The following is a 19,965-nucleotide window of genomic DNA, read 5'->3' as shown; positions in this document are numbered from 1 at the left end:
AGTAAATGAAGCAGGCAAAAAGGAATACAAACGTCTCAAAAATGAGATCGACAGGTAGAGCAAAATGGCAAAGCAGGGATGGCTAGAGGACAAATGTAAGGATATAGAGGCTTGTCTCACTAGGGGATACTGCCTACAGGAAAATCAAAGAGACCTTTGGAGAGAAGAGAACCACTTGTATGACTATCAAGAGCTCAGATGGCAACCCAGTTCTAAGCAAAGAAGGGAAGGCAGAAAGGTGGAAGGAGTATATAGAGGGTTTATAGAAGGGCGATGTACTTGAGGACAATATTATGGAGATGGAAGAGGATGTAGATGAAGATGAAATGGGAGATAAGATACTGCGTGAAGAGTTTGACAGAGCACTGAAAGACCTGAGTCGAAACAAGGCCCGGGAGTAGACAACATTCCATTAGAACTACTGACGGCCTTGGGAGAGCCAGTCATGACAAAACTCTACCATCTGGTGAGCAAGATGTATGAGACAGGCAAAATACCCACAGACTTCAAGAAGAATATAATAATTCCAATCCCAAAGAAAGCAGGTGTTGACAGATGTGAAAATTACCGAACTATCAGTTTAATAAGTCACAGCTTCAAAATACTAACGCGAATTCTTTACAGACGAATGGAAAAACTGGTAGAAGCGGACCTCGGGGAAGATCAGTTTGGATTCCGTAGAAATGTTGGAACACGTGAGACAATACTAGCCTTACGACTTATCTTAGAAAATAGATTGAGGAAAGGAAATCCTACGTTTCTAGCATTTGTAGACTTAGAGAAAGCTTTTGACAACGTTAACTGGAATACTCTCTTTAAAATTCTGAAGGTGGCAGGGGTAAAATACAGGGAGCGAAAGGCTATTTACAATTTGTACAGAAAGCAGATGGCAGTTATAAGAGTTGAGGGGCATGAAAGGGAAGCAATGGTTGGGAAAGGAGTGAGACAGGGTTGTAGCCTCTCCCCGATGTTATTCAATCTGTATATTGAGCAAGCAGTAAAGGAAACAAAAGAAAAATTCGGAGTAGGTATTAAAATTCATGGAGAAGAAGTAAAAACTTTGAGGTTCGCCGATGACATTGTAATTCTGTCAGAGACAGCAAAGGACTGGGAAGAGCAGTTGAACGGAATGGACAGTGTCTTGAAAGGAGGATATAAGATGAACATCAACAAAAGCAAAACGAGGGTAATGGAATGTAGTCAAATTAAAGACCACAACAAACAACAACTGTTGTAACTAACTAATTTAAGGAAGCGATTGTAATGTTTTGGCTCAGCTGGGTATGTGCACTTAGCCAGTAATTCGGCAGCAGCTATTACATTTCTAATGTATTTACGCTGGTGGATGTGCCATGTCTTCGAGGTCTCTCTGATGGTACCTTTCAACAAGATGTCATAAGGCTTTTGGCCTGATGATGCAACACATGCAACACTATCGTACAGTATGGCGTGTATCACGCGACTCCCATGCACATAGATCTGCACTGAGTTCCGAGTGGTCGACAATGCACTACAAGGAAAAAAGAAAAGAGATCGAAGTTAAGGAGGGAAGTGCAAGAACCCGCTTGAACAAAGAGCACCGCCAGGTGGAGTACAGTTCTTTTGCTAGCCCACTGACACAAGTTCCGATGCATGTTACCACATGCAAGAGGCTTTTTTCTGGTTACTACGTTTCATTGTCTGTTCCTAGGGTAGAGATATTGGAAAAACAAATAAGATTAAAAAGAAATACAAGAATGACTACAATTTCTTGGACTTGGTGGAAACATTTTGCAAAAAATTAATATTGATGGAAATGACAAACTTCGTCGAAATGCTCGTAATTAGTAGCCATTATTACCGGAAAAAAGCCCTGAGAATACTAGTTCTATTCGCCGTATGGAAGCAATGAAAAGATAAAAATAGGAACTCTGTGGCTTAGAGCAAGACGAATATAAAAAGAAAACATTGTAAGAAGTGAGGAGTACCAATCGTCTACTTGACTTTTTATTGTTTAAAAGGCAAGTGAATATTTATTAATATTATCCATTGCTGTCAGTGGTGCTTCTGTGAAAGTATTTTTTCCGTAAAATAACAAACCACCTTCAGTAACTAATCGTGATGTTTCATTTCAATGCATGATACATTTAGAGCCGTGACTACTCATTTTCGGATGCTTCATCGCTCTAAATCATTTTTCGAAATTAGATTACTGCTGATCATGTTAAGAGTACGTAGGTATATTAGAAAGTGGCGCACTGTGAAATTTTATAAAAATAAGACAACAACAAAAAATAATCACCGTTTTCGATAGTAGTTATACGGTTTTCAAGCACAGTATGAATAGACGTATACGTAGATATACAAAGGTTTCGTCGTAAAGCACATTTCTAAACACAATCCAAATGTAAAGATGCTACAATTCTATATGTACACAGATGTTTTTTCTAAGATGATACAAAGTTGTTATATTATTATCTATACAAAAAAGTCATTTGTAAAAGTTAAACATTGTTTTTTCATTTAACATGTTTACGGAGAATTTCCTTAGTGTAATATTATTTCTAATTGTATTAACTACGCCAAATACTTCTTTAGCCTTGTTTTACAAACATGCTTCGGGTTATAAGCCTATTTTCCAATACATAATTGATCTCTAAGATGAGAACCAAGAAAAGCTAAATATGTCAGCTTTTAGATCTGTTGATTCTTAGCTTAAACTGTAAAAGTTATCTGTGTTGATAATTTTGAGAAAATTACTTTAGAATATACAGATTTAATTAGAAAAATGGTTCAAATGGCTCTGAGCACTATGGGACTTAACATCTGAGGTCATCAGTCCCCTAGAACTTAGAACTACTTAAACCTAACTAACGTAAGGACATCACACACATCCATGCCCGAGGCAGGATTCGAACCTGCGACCGTAGCGGTCGCGCGGTTCCAGACTGTAGCGCCTAGAACCGCTCGACAACCCCGGCCGGCAGATTTCATTAGAACGGCATTTACAGTAACTACGACTAAATATACATGGGTGTAGATCTATGCACAGGAATGGAATTTTATGTTATATGGTTGAAGGCATCACGGTTATTCTTGCATGTAGGGATTGAAAAATTGTCTAAATGTGCGAATAATTGAACTGAGTTTGTTCATTCAGTAATGAATGTGAGGATACACACATCTGTTTGTTCGTCATCATCATATCCAGTTTTAGTTTAGGTATCCTTGCCTGTTGGAGTTTCAAACAGAATACAGCTAATGTTTCCACCGCTTCTTAGGACGCCCAAAATGCCTTTTCCCTTGTGGTGTATATTTGTGTATTAATTAGATATTCGTTCTTCTGACATCTTTTTGAATGTGTCCAAGCCATTTATTTCTGTACTACTGTATTTTCTGTGGTATGCTTTTGACACCCGGTTCATTCCTTATTTCACTTTTTTTTATTCTCTCTATGAGTCTCTAAGCAGCTAGAGGCCTTAAGAGTCTCATCTCTGTGTCTCAGTCCTCCTACTTTGACAGGCGGTTAGAGGCCAAGTCTCTGATCCATACATTAGAATAGGCCCTGCAGTCACATCATACTGTCTATTTTTTAACTTTTCCGGGGAGAGTGCGATTTATAGTACCTACCAGCTGCTGTAATTTTTGCAGTTTGTGTTCTTGATCTTTTTGTGTGATAAATGAAGCCTCAGTGAACTTGGTATTTAAAACCATTTATTTGTTTCAGTTGTTTATCATTAATTATTATTTTTGGCCCTAAGTGCTCCTTAAAATGGAATGCCATTTTTTTAGTTTGTCCTTTAGATATTGTCACATTACAATCATTTGCTACCTTGTGCAAGGATCAAATTGCTCTCTGAAGTTTATCTTCTGAGTCCACTAAAATTATTTAAACATCTGCATGCAGGAATGTATTCATAACTTCGTTATTAAGCTTATAATGGTGTACTACTGTGTTCTGCCATGTCTTTATGAGGTCGTCTATGTCTATATTAAATAATATGGGTGATAAAGGACACCCTCGTTTCATTCCTTGACAGATGTTTCTCGAAACCAGACTTCCTTTTCGTACTTTGATTTTCTTGTGTACGCCGTTACTTGGAACTACACTTCTAAAACTTCCCATGATTTAACTCTGTTAACTTTACCAAGAATCTTCTTTTGGTCAATAATGGCAATATGTGTGGTATTATTGTATTCTTTGAGTTTTTTAATAATTTGGTGGACTGGAAAACCACTGTTAAGCGGCATATTCCCATCCAAAACCCATTCTGTTCTTCAGTAAAAAACGTTTCCAAGAATACCTTTACTGTCTTTGTAATTAGTTTTGTAAATACAGGCTGTTTGTAATGAAAGATAATCTTTCAAAACGCTGAAGAAATAACACTACTAGTCAGTATGACAGGAAACTGCAAAGGAATTTTATCGGAGAAGGGGGAAAACGTATGGCAGAAGGAAAAAATAGTGTGCCGCGCGGGATTAGCCGAGCGGTCTGGGCGCTGCAGTCATGGACTGTGCGGCTGGTCTCGGCGGAGGTTTGAGTCCTCCCTCGGGCATGGGTGTGTGTGTTTGTCCATAGGATAATTTAGGTTAAGTAGTGTGTAAGCTTAGGGACTGATGACCTTAGCAGTTAAGTCCCATAAGATTTCACACACACACAAAATATTGTGAAAATTGATCAAAAGATGACGCTGTATGTGTAGAATACGTAAATGAAAACACCTGTCATGCGAACGACCCATTGAAGTTGATATAAACACTCCGGTTACACGGCTTTTCCTCCTTTCGCGTCTGCGATGTTCGCCACGACTGTCTCAATGCAGGATCGCGCTCTGCTTCTAAAGTCTGTAAAGGCGTTGGTCCGATGACTGTCGTGGGTCTGGAGAAAATCATTCGGAAATTCGAAAAGACGGATTCTTTTGGTGTGCAACCTGTTAGAGGGAGGAAACGAAATGAATCGATGTCAGTGGAAGCAGTGGCCACAGCAGTGCAGGAGGAGATCAGTGGTGGTGTGCAAACGTGTAGTGCAAGGGGAATTGCCCGAAAATAGGACATAACAGTGAGCACAGTGCGTAAAATCCTACGAAACATCCTGCTTTGCTGTCCATTCAAAATTACCCACGTATACGAGTTGCTTCCTGTTGTCTTGCCAGCTAGAGAGAACATTGCTTCAGAATTTCTTGCTCGCATATAAGTGGACGACGATTGGCCGTGGCAGATTTTGTGGTCAGACAAAGCTGACTTCCATTTGACAGGATACGTCAATACACAGAATTGTGGAATATGATAAACGGAAAAACCACACGCAAATCAACCAGTACCACTTCATCCTGAAAAGATCACTGTGTGGTGCGAGTTTACGGCATCATTTGTCATAGGGCCATATTTAATCGAAGAGACGGGTGCTTCCGGTCCTGTTCCCTGTACCGTCACTGGTAAGCGCTATGAGTGTCGTTTCCGCAACCACGTCATTCCAGCTCTCCAACAGCGTGGCTGTGTGGGTGGGATCATTTTTATGCAAGATGATGTATCTCCCCACATTGAAAATCCAGTTAAGCAGCCGCTGAAGCGCCTTTTCGGAAATGCTAGAATTATCAGCCTCCATTTCCCTACTGCCAGGCCGTCTCGATCATCTGATCTTAATCCGTGTGACTTATGGCCGTGGGGCTATCTGAAAGATGTGTTCAGTGTTCTGACTGCAAACTTAGCTGCATTGAAGGCACTCATTTCACAGCACATTCTGAACGTGACCTCGGAAACACTTCGATCAGTTGTGGAACATGGTGTTCCTCGATTGCAAGTTGTTGCAGGTTCAAATGGCTCTGAGCACTATGGGACTTAACTGCTGAGGTCATCAGTCCCCTAGAACTTAGAACTACTTAAACCTAACTAACCTAAGGACAGCACACACATCCATGCCCGAGGCAGGATTCGAACCTGCGACCGTAATGGTCGCGCGGTTCCAGACTGTAGCGCTTAGAACCGAGTTGTTGCAGGAAACGAGGGACAACATACTGAACATGTTTTGCGCCAGTAACACGGAAATTATCTGATGTTGATCGACGATTTTTATGCACTTTTGTCCTCAGGACACTTAAAAACAGATGTGAGTGATGCTTTTTATGCGGTTTTTGGCCTCAGGACAATTAAAAACCGATTTTTCCCATCCGATGTGATATGACCTTGCCGTGGTGGGTGGGCTTACGTAACTAACAGTATCACACCTGGACACCCGAGCACACTGAGTGGTGCAGTTTGTTTAATGTCAAACGTACACTTTAGGCATTGTTGTATGATTCATTTGTCTTTAATGTCAAACGTACACTGTAGGCATTGTTGTATGATTCATTTGTCATTTGTAGTCGACCACTATTAAATCAGGATGCTTCCAACGCCATCTGTTGCTACATTTTATAACTAATTAGTTTTCTTCTGCCATACGTTTCCTCCTTTCCCGATAGTATTCCGTTGCAATTTGACATCATTCCGATCATTGATGTTATTTCTGCAGCGGTTTGAAAGTTTAACTTATTACCCTGTATTTTGCATCCAGAATTCAGAAGATTAATATCTCGGCAGCTGTCACATTTTCTGCTATCCCCTTTATTAAATAATGGGATAACAACTGCTGTTTGCCAGTCCTCTGGCACGTTGCTATATTTCCTACAAGCAGTTACAAAATTCAATAGTTTTATGAGTAACGATTTTCCAGCATATTTAAATAATTCCACATTGAGATTGTACTATCCTGGGCGTTCTTTTGTTTTTAGATGTTTTAACCCTATCTTAGTTCTTCCATTGTTATAAAATCAACATACTCGTCAGTAGTTGCAGTTCTCATATTTTTCTCATCATCTGTCTATATGTTTTGGAAATAAACCAACCGCTCATATTCTGAAATGGTGTTAATTTGAGTCTCGAACTCGGTCCGGCAAACAGTTTTAATCTGCCAGGAAGTTTCATATCAGCGCACACTCCGCTGCAGAGTGAAAATCTCGTTCTGTGAACCATATATCTTTCATCCTTGTTAAGTAGTTTCTTAATTTCTAACTGAAGGTGCTTTGCACGTTTTCCTTCTATGTGTAGGAATATTACACCGGGAGCCCCCATTTGTATCAATTAAAATGATTATTTCTGATTGTTCTAGGAGATTGTTTCCTATAATTATTTTCTGTGTCGAGTACAGTTAGGCCAGTAGAAACCTTGATCTGCTAGAACAATTACAAATAATGTTAGACAAGGCGAAATTTTCAGAAACCATCTTAAATGAACAAACAGAATTTAATAGCGACAGTTTTTCAACGATTTTAAGAGTTTGATTTCTCTTAAAGAAACATATACTTAATGATGTAACGGCTTCTTAATGTAAGGTCTGATCTGATAACTGCACAAATAATTGTTTTACAAATGACGTTTACGTATAAATAATAATGTAATATTTTTGTGTCATTATAAAATAACAGGTGTGCATGTGTAGAAATGTAACCTCTTTACATTTGGATACAATTTGACTTGTTTGAATTGTGTTTACAAATGTGATTTAGAACGAAAAATTTGTTTATGTACATCAATGTATCTACTCAGACTGCGCTTAAACCGCTAATAGAACAGTACGTAATTTTTTGGTGGTGTCTTAGTTTTGTATAAATTGTAGTCACAGTGTGTCAGTTTGTAACATGCTTATTCACCCCCATATTACCTCTAATTTCTCTAATTTTTTTGCTGTCGTCTCTTCGTGAGACGTTTGAGGACGGAAGAAAGATGCGGCCGACTCTTCTAAGACAGTACTTTATCAGGATTTCATCAGTAAACTACTGCCAGACGCACAATTCCTCTCTTGCAGCACCTGTCACTGCAGTTTGTTGAGCATCTCCTTAACACTCTCTCACTTGCTGAACGATCCCACGATGAAACACGATGTGCACATTTTCTGTTAAACCAGTCTAGTAGATCCTAAATTGATAAATATCCCAAGATGCGGTCGAAGTAGTGTTTTGTAAACCACGTCTTCCGAGCATGAATTATATTCCTCCAATGAATCTTAGCGAGGCATCTCGCTTTGCTACATCTAATTTTATATGATAATTCTACTTTAGGCTTCTCCTTGCGGTTACTCCTAACTGCTTTACGTTTGTTATTTTTCCCAATGATTCATCGCGAATAGCGCAGTGGAACAGTAATGGATCTCTTCAGCTAATTATTCACAACACGTTCCATTTATTTATGTTCAGGGTGAATTTCCAGTTCCTGAACCAAAAGTTGCTCCTCTGAATTTCGCCATAGTCTTCTGGCGTTTCAACTTTGCTATAGACACCACCATCGTCGGAGAACAGTCTCACGAAGCTTACGACGTTACCCACTAGATCTGTTACGCTGTCGGAAATGATGTTACACGATGAAGCAACAGTCCGCTACCAGCTGTTACCACTGATCACAGAAACGGTCTACTCCGAAGACCTTCGTACATAGAGCGGAAGGTGTTAGATACGTCGAGAACTGCTACAAGAACTTGTAACGTCCCTTCGGATCTTCGGTCTTGGCTAATACTCAGCGGTAGAGCAATGAGAGTGTTATGTCTTACGTATCGGTATCGACGTTACAAACAGAACATCGATGAACTGAAATCTCGACTTGTGCGAGATATTTACTTCACCAAATGTCGTAATTAAATCGTTTATAATCGATGGTTTATCATTTGCTATTTAAATATTAATGACAAGTTCAAATTAGTTCCAGCGACACCAAATTCCCTATAGACTGGTTGTAATCTCTAATCTATAATCAGTTCAAAATGGTTCAAATGGCTCTGAGCACTATGGAATTTAACATCTGAGGTCATCAGTCCACTAGAACTTAGAACTACTTAAACCTAACTAACCTAAGGACATCACACACATCCATGCCCGAGGGAGGATTCGAACCTGCGACCGTAGCGGTCACGCGGTTCCAGACTGAAGCGCCTAGAACCGCTTGGCCACACCGGCCGGCTATAATCAGCCGTAAGAGTTTTACTAACTCCTAACGTCAAAGAGTTTCTATATAAGCGCCGAGCGCTTCAGTCAAATAATATCGCAGCACATTATCTCTGTAAATAATATTGTAAAACCTGAATGATAAATGCGTGGATTGACACGATATGCTGGTTTATTACACAATATTAGTCACTTCCTGACAGAGCCGTGAGGAAGAAGCTTTCCCAGGTTTTGGGGGGAATTATAAATTATATGCTTCGTAACTATCGCCAAGTTCCTTAGTCCATAAGTTATTACGAATAAAATTGTCTATCTGTCTTCACTTCTTAAATAGTGTTAACTTCAGCTTATCTAATTAAAAGTCACTTCTGTCTAATATATGCAAGTCCTCTATCTGAATTCTAAATAACGTAATATTTGAAATCAAAGTATCGCTTCACTGCGTCGTAGTAGATCGTAATAATCAACTCTGAAAAAACAATCTAATTGCGCCTATATATACGAGTATTCAAAAGTATAACCTACTTCGGCTAACTCTCGTAACGTAGTGACATTGGATTGAATTATCCTTAGCCATTACCCACGAATCTCAAAGTGTACTCACACGGAGTATCCTTTGGGAACGTTGGCTCTACTTTCCGAATTTTAATTATAATTATGATTTTGAATTTTGAGTTTGATTTTACTGGAATCCTATCTTTCTTTCGTATGTTAATAAGTTACTAAGTATTAGCTTTTTGATTCAGTTACTAGTTAATATCCAAATAATAGTGTTAACTGGAAATTTGTTTGCTTGTTCATTTTTCATGGTATTTGGAACTTGTTTTGGGGAAATCTTTGGGAATTTTTGAGATAATTTTTGATTTTCATTTCTCGTCCGCGGAAGTGGCATTACAGACTGAGTGACTTAAAGCAAGTATTCAGGGATAACGACTAGTGGAAACGGCAGATTTCTTAAGCTATTTCACAGAAGGGACGTAAGCAGAAGTCCTTCCGAGGAGTACACGTAGAACCCTGCCTTTTTGGTGTTGCGTTTGTTTGTGTCTTTGCCTAAAGTATCCATAGAAATCAGCGGTAGCAGAACACGCTCCAGGAAACAGTCACCGAATTGCGTTAGATGAAATATCTTTCATTAAATGGACAAATGGTTTCTGGGAAAGCGAAATAAACGAGACGATAGAGTGAAAGATATCTGATAATATTCTCGTTAAAGACGGTGTGTTGCAGCTAAGCTTAGCATGGGACGCGTCTACCTGGAGGTTGGAGGGGTCGCGCAACGGAAACATTAAATTATACCGCCCTGGAGTGAGCACCAGTGACGCCAGAGGCGATAGCACGGCTATACAAGGGCAAAAGCGGGAATCGTGCGGCAGCCACCACTCGACGATGGTCGAGAAGCTGGTGGATATGTAATCACATTAGGTGGCGGAAGCACGAGAAAATTTTGTTGCTCTGATATTTATCAACCTCTGAAGAGACGTTCATCACATAATATTTAATTCTCATTTACTGCTCCAGCTTCAGATCTGAAGATACTCCAGAATGATCGAAACATGTAATCCAATTGAACAAGTGCACCTGAGACGGAACGATAAATGAAAAATGTATATCTATACAGTTGCTGAATCTCTCAAGACCATTAAGTCGACTATGGTATCACATAATACTTGTTAAATAATTAAAACTTCATTCAACTCGGAGTTGGTGTACATGATCAATATCAGTGTGAGGTGTGACACCCAAGAGCACAAATACACTCTTGTATTCGTTGTGACATAGAAACAAACAGCCATCTCGTCACCACTTGGTCTGCATTCATTGTAGACTGTGCAATAAATCGGGGTGATGCTCGCATGCCCTTCATGTCAATAATTTATTTATTTACTTATTTGTTTAGTCATTTTTTCATGTGTAGTACAATGTTCACTATAAGGCTGGACTTAACCCTAGTCATTACAGAGAACAATTTTCAAGGTTACATATAATTATAAATGTTATACACCACAGTTACAAATCAGTACATTTACTATAGTTCAAGTATTCACATACTTAATGGAAGCAGTGGTACTATAGTTATTCTGTAATAGATCTTTCAAATACATTAACATTTAGTATATTTTTTATACTATTTGGCACCTAATTGAATAGTTTTATTTCCATATAGCATGTACCTTTCTGATACAGATTTGTATTGACTGGGAATAAAAACAAGTTACCTTTTATCGTAGTGGTGTGATTATTTAAGCACAATTTTTTCTAATATTGTTATCATTTCCAATTACGTTTTTTTGAAATATACATTCGACGACTTTTCCCAAGGTCCGAAAGGTGACGTGCACATCCTCTGCTGTGACGCGATCTCCACCTGAAAATTTCCAATTATATTAGACACATCCAGTAGCAGTCGTACACTTACAGCATTCTTCACCTTTTACGAATGGCTCTTTTCTATACTGACGATACTAAAAATAAGCTCGCTTGAGGATTAAATTTTAATCAACAGATCCAACAAGAGTGTAAATATTCGATTATTCGCCTGCTAGCTCTTCAATCAAGGTGCTTATGATGTACCACCGTTGATTTCCCTCATTGTGAATACACTGTAAAGAGTTTTATTGGGGAGGCAGGATGGGAGTCATCGTTTCTCTGACTGGTTTGGTTTGATGCGGCCTGCTACGACTTCCTCTCTTGTGCCAACATCTTCATGTCAGCCTAACGTTTACTTGCGCCGTACGTTCTCAGCTATTGTTTGTATATAAACTAATTTCTGTCTCCCCTCCGTTTTTACTCCCACGTAGGGTCCGTCTTTTAAGTGCAGCACATCGCCAGTTAGCTATAGAAGGTATCTTCCCTTCCTTTTAATTTTTAACTTCATTCCTTAGGTATTTTTGCACCTTTAAAATTATTTGGACTTACAATCTTCTTAGATGTTAATCCAGAATTATTGCAATTACATAGGTTTTGCCTCCTACATACTGCATGTTGCCAGTTAACGATGTAATATAGTATCCCTGATTTTAATTTTAACTTCATGCCATTGTTATCTTTATTTTTGCTTGGATGTAGATACAAGCTTTTTAAGATTTCTTGTCTAAAATTCTTTCGGCAGGCCTACAACCTGGCTTGCTCACAGTGATGTTTTTAAGCTACGTACTATCATTCTCTTGGTACTATGAATGCATGTCATTGCATGACTACAGCTAATGACACCTTACAATGCATATTCAACATTTTTTTACACTTTTAATTGTATGATATCGTATTATTGGTAACATATTTTGTATTACACTGTTAAATGGATTTGTCAAACAATTACTTTTACTGTTGGAATTGGCTCCCCATTATATGTTTTGGTCAGCTGTTACAAAGCGCTTTTATACCCTATTTGGTTTTACATAATTTTCTACGGCTACTCGTCCTCCGTTTATTTACAGATCTAAGGACAGTTCTAGATAGCAATCGAGACTAGTTATCATACCGTAATTGTGATAGGAAAATTGCGGTAGGCATTAAAAGTTTTTCACTGTAAAATTTTTGTTACTTAAGAAGTTACAAATGAGCTGGTCAGAAAGAGAAGCTGAAGAAATGAATTAGAAATTTTGTGACAGCTAGGACTTGAACCTGAGTATCCTGCTAACTGGGCAGCTAAACTAGCCATTATACCACCACATCGGTACAGCTAACACAGCTGCGTGGAGTATCCTAGCCCAGTGGCCTTATCCCCCCCCCCCCGCCCCCTCACCCAACACTAACTTCAGTTCTCCCCTTCAGCCCATTTTTTCCTCCTTAAACTTTCAGCATTCCCGAGGCTCTCCGGTATTGGAAACTGGGCTGAAGTTTCTGATGGGGACAGCGATGGACTAGTGAAGTACATTAAGACGCGCTAGCTATACCTCTACTGCGCTGTAATGGATAGTACGTCTGCCTTATAAGCAGTAGACCTGGGTAAAAGACCTGGCTCTGATGCAAATTTTAATTCATTTCTACAGCTTCTATCATTATCGAAGATAAGGTTGAGACCCACATGCCTCAAGCAAATTGTAGTTTAATCAGATCAATGGTCACAAAGCCATTTTGTTGTGAGGTGGAAAAGTGTGTTTGTGGATTTCTTAGAAACATTTCGCTGCTGACTACTTTTCGAAGAGCTGACTAATGGAAGGTAAGTTACCATCAATTGCAGCCATTGAAAAACAAAATCAGTTATTTCCATACATTATAAGGGTAACTTTGTGACAGCACAAATACCTGCATAAACAAATGCGGCAACTGAAATGGTAGAAAACAAGTCTCGCTAACGAAATTATGAATGTTTGTGAATGGTTTAATAAAAAAAGACAGTGTTATTTCGCGTAATAACTCTTGAAATATAACATGCACTTAATCAGAATATTGCATTAAATATATCACAACTTTCTTTTTTCTGATACCACTGAACTTATAAGAAAATGTCTAACAGTTTGAACTAATTACCTCGCTTACAGGATTTTGTGTTAAATCTGTTGTAAGCTGAGTTTTTTTATATTGTTCCAATTAGCGGATGCCTAAATAAGTGTATAACCGTGCATAATGCAGTTTACTTTTTTCACTCTCATTTTAGTCCATTGAGAATAGGTCTGTAATTATTAGGATTTCAAGCAAGCCAGTAAAATTACGGCTAACTTTGTGACAAATGTTATTATGTGTATAGATAAAACTCATAAAGCATGGCAAAGTTTTAATAAAGTTTTAACTGGCCGTTACAAAGTAAGACAGGGTCATCCCATCGTTGTAATAGGTGAATTTAATGCTACATTCCCTGTCTTAGACTTCATGTCACCATTCTGTCCTGAGCACAGGGTAACAATGTGACAATTAATATTCCATATTCCGAATACCTCATTGCACATAAAAACATTATTTGAGTCAGTATTAAAGGATAAAGGCTATAAACTTCCATATACCGTAAATTAGGTGTCTTAGTTCATATCTATGTAACTTATGTCACAAAAAGTGCTGAAAGCGTCTCAAAGTTGCCGACTTTTACGGTACTACGATATCTTAACATATGTCCTAGCAACCTGTCTCTTCTTCTTGTAAGTGTTTTCCACATATTTCATTGTATATTCTATGGAGAACCTTACCAGTCTATCAGCGTTCTTCCATAACACCGTTTCTCAAATCCTTCGATTCTCTTCTTTCCCTGTTAGCCCGCAGTCCATGAGTGACATCTGTACACTATTGTGCTCCAAACGTACATTCTCGGAAGTTTCTTCTTCCAATTAAGGTCTGTGTTTGACACTAGCAGACTTGTTTAGACCAGAAATGTCTTTTTTACCTGCGCTTCCTGTGGTCTTGCTTTGTCCCTCGTATGTTATTTTACTTTCAGGGTAGTAGAACTGCTTCACTTCGTGGTCCCCAATTTTGACGTCAATTTATCACTAATCCCAATTCTGCTACTTCCCGTTACCATCATCTTCCTTCTGTTCACTCAAAATTCATAATCTGAACTCATTAGGCTGTTCATTCCATTCAACACAACCTGCATCTCTTCTTCACTTACACTGAGGATAACAATGCCATCAGCGAGTCTTATCTTTGATATTCTTTTAGCCTGAATTTCAATCCCAGTTCTGATCATTTCTATTACTAACGTCATTGGTCCTCAATGCATATGTTGAACGCTAGAGGAGAAATACTTCATTTTTGTCTTATAACATTCGTAATACAAGTACTTCGTTCTTCGGTCTTCCATTTTTATTGTTCCTTCTTGGTTCCTACACGTATTGTGCTTTATATTACCAGTCTTACCCCTTAGGTTACACTTACTTTTCTGAGAGTTTCGAACATCCTTAAGCACTCTAAATTGCCCAACGTGTTTCCTAGGGCGACAAAATTGACGGTGGTTTATCAAGCGCAACGTCAGAACTGCCTCTCTGGTGTCATTACGTTTCCTGTACCCAAACAGACCCTCGCCTAAGAGAGCCTCGAGCTTCTATTCCATTGGTTTGTATGTTATTCTTGTTAGAAACGTGGATCCATGAGCTATTAAGATGACTTTACGAAGGATTTCGTACTTATCTGCGGTTTATATTTTTGGAATTGTATGGACAATATTTATGGCAAAGTTTTATGGTATGTTGCCAGTCTTATGGATTGTACGCACAATAGTATTAGCATGCTATTTCTCCCATTGATTGTAGGAATTCCGAAGAAAAGTTACTTAGACTTTCTGCCTTATTTGATCTCTTCTAAAACTCTGTCAAACTATGACTGTAATACTGGATCACCCATGTCTTCCAAATAGACTTCCACCTCTCCTCCTATAATGTTACTAGAGAGTTCTATGTTTTAGGTGTTTAATCTCAAATTTATCAGGCTAATGAAAAAGACAATGTCTCTTTTTTTCTGCATAACTTATTTCTATCCAAAACATTGAGAAGTATTGTGATACTGCAGAATTATGTTACTCACCTCGTCACTGGAAAAAAATTAGACAAACTAGAAAATAAATAATTTATTAAGCACTTTGTAAGCGGCATACCAGATACCTAACTCGTTTCAAGCGCCAATAAAAAAGTTGTTGCAGATGTGATTAACAAAGAGACACCATTTTTTGGTTATGATGATACAAGTACATTAATACAGCAGTACTGTTCTAAATAGTAGATGTATAATAAAAAATCGTTACCAGCATTTTCTAATTTTTTTTACAAGAGAATAACAAAACTGAATTAAAAAAGTCTTTTAGTACTGAGTTATGTTTGTTGCACAGTTCCAGTCTTAGAATCAGATGCTGCAAAGTTTACTGTAGAAGTCCTGTGCTGTTGAGCAATAAATGGCTTTTCCTAACATTTTACAGACACAAATTGTTTTGTCTGTTTACATCTCCAAATGCTTTTACTAGTTTGTAAAGCCAAATTTTCTCCTTACATTACGGATAATATTATTGAATACAAACTAAAGCTGAAATGAATTCTGCTTATCATAAATACTGCATCAACTAAATGGAGGAAAATACCTTTACACAAGGCATTTGGAACTCTAGAGGGAAACACTGCTTGGCGTAAAAGCCATGAGCCATCAAGCAATGAGTGTTTGAAACATTTTGTCAAACGTTTAGCAATTGGAGGAATTCAAGGGCATTCGGTAGAGAACCGAGAACACAATAGCATTGATAATGCATTTTGTGAAGAAGTGGCACTCAGCATGTTCGAGATTTCCACTCTTCATATGTATTCCACCTACATATCCACTCTCTCCCCAACGTTAAACAATGGAAATCCCTCTCTGCTCCGTATGTAAATACTAACGTCCATTTAATACGTACCTCCTCGGGTACATCTGAAACTAACTTTGTATCTTCTTTTTTTTCCTTCTTTTTATTCTTTTAGTTATCCACTGCTAGGACTGGAGTGCGCTGTTCGAAATTCGGCTCATTGATGAATCATGGTTCTATTCATCCAATTATCAGACAAGCTGGTACGGAGGGGCAAAAGGGGGAGCCCATTTGGAAATAGATTGGAGGGACTTACCAGTTCCGGCACACAGTTTACAAACAAGGCAAAACTTCCGAAAATCTTAGTCGGAACTGTGGGATTGGAATTATATTAATTTATTTCCGAGACAACATCCTTCGATGAGAACGATGTCCCAGCCAAAAATTAAAATGTTGTGTATGTGTAAAATGTGTATTTGTGTTGTTGGAGTGTGTATGTGTTACTGAACGGAGCAGAGTGTTGGGTGTTGTCGTCACCGTTACAATTTATTTTTTGAAGTAGTCTTTACGCTCTGCATTCGAAGGAGTGGAGCAAACTGTTGTAGATCCAGACCATTAGAGGGTCGCGTTTCTATTCATCCAGTTATCAGACGAGCTGATGGGCAAATGGATGATACTCAGTTGAGAATAAATGGGAGGAACTCACCAGTTGTGGCATTCGCCTTACATCCAGGGGAAACCTTTGTAAGTAGGCTGTTTAGATTTCTATGTTGGTAACTCCACGTCGCGCACTATGTGAAAATCACGGACTGCACTACTGTGCTGGTAAACTTCTACGTTATTTGATACAGAGACAGCTGAGTAAAGCTGAACGTACTCTGACAGTTTTCTCTTTACTTATTCTGATCATCACTAAACTGCCACACAATATTTCTAGCGCAACGCAATCTGACTTTCAATAATCCCTACAAAAGAATGGCCCTAACTAACAATAACCTATATCTTTCATGAATCACTTACCTCACAAAAACTTTCGTTACTCGGACTACTGCAATACAGCGCGCGCCAATACTGCCAGCTAAATAAAAGATTCAAACTACTGAAGGCACTAACTGCTGATAGGCATAGTTAGCAAATGAAAGATTTTGATAGACAACAAACAATGTATTTACCTTCATAGTGTTCAAAAGTCATCATATATATATATATATATATATATATATATATATATATATAAATTCATTACCTTCATCTTTACAAATTTCCTTTTTCTGGCGGACACACGTCCAAATCGCCCACTTATAGTAACCTCTCAAAACTCTGGCATCTCTCTCTCCACATCCACCACTGCTGGCGGCTCACCTCCAACTGCCCAACGCTACGCGGCGTTCACATCCAACTGCCCAACAATACGAGTGAATATTCGAATATTCCAACAAGGAGTCCAACCAGCCACAGACTGCACGCAGTACAGTCAGTGATTTTCATACAGAGCGCTACCTGGTGTTACCAACATAAAAACCCAAACATCCTACTTACAGCTTCGGAAAATTTATGTCGGAACCGAGGGATTCGAACGATCGTAATTTATTCCTAGGATTGTCATTTCGTCCATTAAAGAACCATTTGAGTTGTACCTGCGAGAAAGTCCTGGGATGACACTGGGTAAGCTTATTCTTCGTTCAGTAACCGACAGTGGGGAACTGTTGGATCCACTTATGAGCGTCCCAAATCACTAGCCTAGTGTCAGTTGTAACCCGCTGCCTCGGTGTCTGGTGTGGCAGGCGCAGATGCTGCAGCAGCACGGCTACCCGGTGGAGGAGCACTACGCCGTCACGGAGGACGGCTACGTGCTGCGGCTGTTCCGGATCCCGCCGCGCCACCGTCCAGTCGAGATGCCGCCGGTGCTGGTGCAGCACGGCCTGCTCTCCAGCTCTGACGACTGGGTCGTCAACGGGCCCGCCAAGGCGCTCGGTGAGCACTCGCCACTGCCCAGCTGACGCGCCGCTTCTCTCAGCACTGCGCTTACGCATAGGACGGGTAGGACCGGGTCTGGAGTAGAGGCGTACAAATCCTCCTTACTGTCTGTCTGCCCCTACTGAGCTGCTACCGTTAAAGTATCTCAGTCGGCCGTAACGGAAACACGTGTGTACTAAAGCACAGTGGTCAAAGCAGGTCAGCTCGATTTTCCGCAAGCCTGGAAAGCTTCACGGGACCCGTTACGCCTGCTGCACCCGACAACAGATAGATCTGTCAGTCCAACTCGACTAGCCTGGTATATACACATATCAAAAAAAGTTTCACATCACCTCGGCTCCGAGAGTTCCGGAACCCGTACAGAAAATTGGAATAGAGATCAACATAAACATCACTTCCGCCCTTTCTACTGCTTATGTAAACCACACATTGCATGTTATACTACCATACAGCGAGACCTTCAGAGGTGGGGGTCCAGCCTGCTGTACACACCGGTGCCTCTAATACCCAGTAGCACGTCCTCTTCCATTGATGAACGCCTGTATTCGTCGTGGCATGCTATCCACGAGTTCATCAAGGCATTGTTGGTCCAGATTGCTCCACTCCTCAAAGGCGATTCGTCGTAGAAACCTAGAGTGGTTGGTGAGTCACGTCGTCCATAAACAGCCCTTTTCAATCTATGCCAGGCATGTTCGATAGAGTTCATGTCAACAGAGCATGCTGGCCACTCTAATCGAGCGATGTTGTTATCCTGAAGAAGTCATTCACGAGATGTGCATGATGAGGGCGCGAATTGTCGTCCATGAAGACGAATACCTCGCCAATATGCTGACGATATGGTTGCACTAGCGGTCGGAGGATGGCATTCACATATCATACAGCTGTTACGGCGCCTTCCATGACCACAGCGACGGACGTCGGCACCACAAAATGAGACTCCAAAACAGCAGGGAGCCTCCACCTTGCTGTACTCGCTGGACAGTGTGTCCAAGGCGTTCAGCACGACCGGGTTGTCTCCAAACACGTCTCCGATGGTTGTCTGGTTGAATGCATATGCGACACTCATCTGTGAAGAGAACGTGATGGCAACCCTGAGCGGTCCATTCGGCATGTTGTTGGGATCATCAGTACCGCACTGCGTGGTGTCTAGGTTGCAAAGATGGACCTCGCCATGGACGACGGGAATGAAGTTGCGCATCATGGAACCTATTGCGCACAATTTGAGTCGTAACACGACGTACTGTGGCTGCACGAAAAGCATTGTTCAACATGGTGGCGTTGCTCTCATGGTTCCTTCGAGCCACAATCCTTAGGCAGCAGTCATCCACTTCAGTAGTAGCCCTTGGACGGCCTGGGCAAGGCATGTCATAGACAGTTCCTGTCTCTATATATCTCCTCCATGTCCGAACAACATCGCTTTGGTTCACTCTGAGACGCCAGGACACTTCCCTTGTTGAGTGCCCTTCCTGGCACAAAGTAACAATGCGGACGCTATCCAACCGCGGTACTGACCGTCTAGGCACGGTTGAACTACAGACAACACGAGCTGTGTATCTCCTTCCCGGTAGAATGACTGGAACTGATCGGCTCTCGGACCCCCTCCGTCTCATAGGCGCTGCTCATGTATGGTTGTTTCCATCTTTGGACTGGTTTAGTGACATCTCTGAACAGTCAAAGCGAATGTGTCGGTGATACAATATCCACAGTCAACGTCTGTCTTCAGGAGTTCTGGGAATTGGGGTGATGCAAAACTTTTTTTGATGTGTGTATTTTGAAATTTCGCATAAAATCATCAACTCTGTGATTCTGCCCAGGGGGTTCCTGGATCTTGAAGTATCCTAC

The 19,965-nt window shown here is 40.1% G+C and overlaps 1 protein-coding gene across 1 annotated transcript in view; it reads left to right on the top strand.

Moving 5' to 3' along the window:
* The window catches only part of LOC126199136 (lipase 3-like), a 124,655-nt gene that overhangs the window by 48,978 nt on the left and 55,712 nt on the right, over positions 1-19,965 (top strand). Inside the window, exon 3 of the mRNA XM_049935892.1 lies at positions 17,931-18,120. Within this exon, the coding sequence (XP_049791849.1) occupies positions 17,931-18,120 (190 nt within the window). The remainder of the gene's footprint in view (positions 1-17,930; positions 18,121-19,965) is intronic.

This window comes from Schistocerca nitens, chromosome 8, assembly GCF_023898315.1.
Source record: "Schistocerca nitens isolate TAMUIC-IGC-003100 chromosome 8, iqSchNite1.1, whole genome shotgun sequence".
Lineage (NCBI taxonomy): Eukaryota > Metazoa > Arthropoda > Insecta > Orthoptera > Acrididae > Schistocerca > Schistocerca nitens.
Note: the sequence above shows the minus strand (reverse complement) of the source record. Positions and strands in the feature narration are given on the sequence as shown.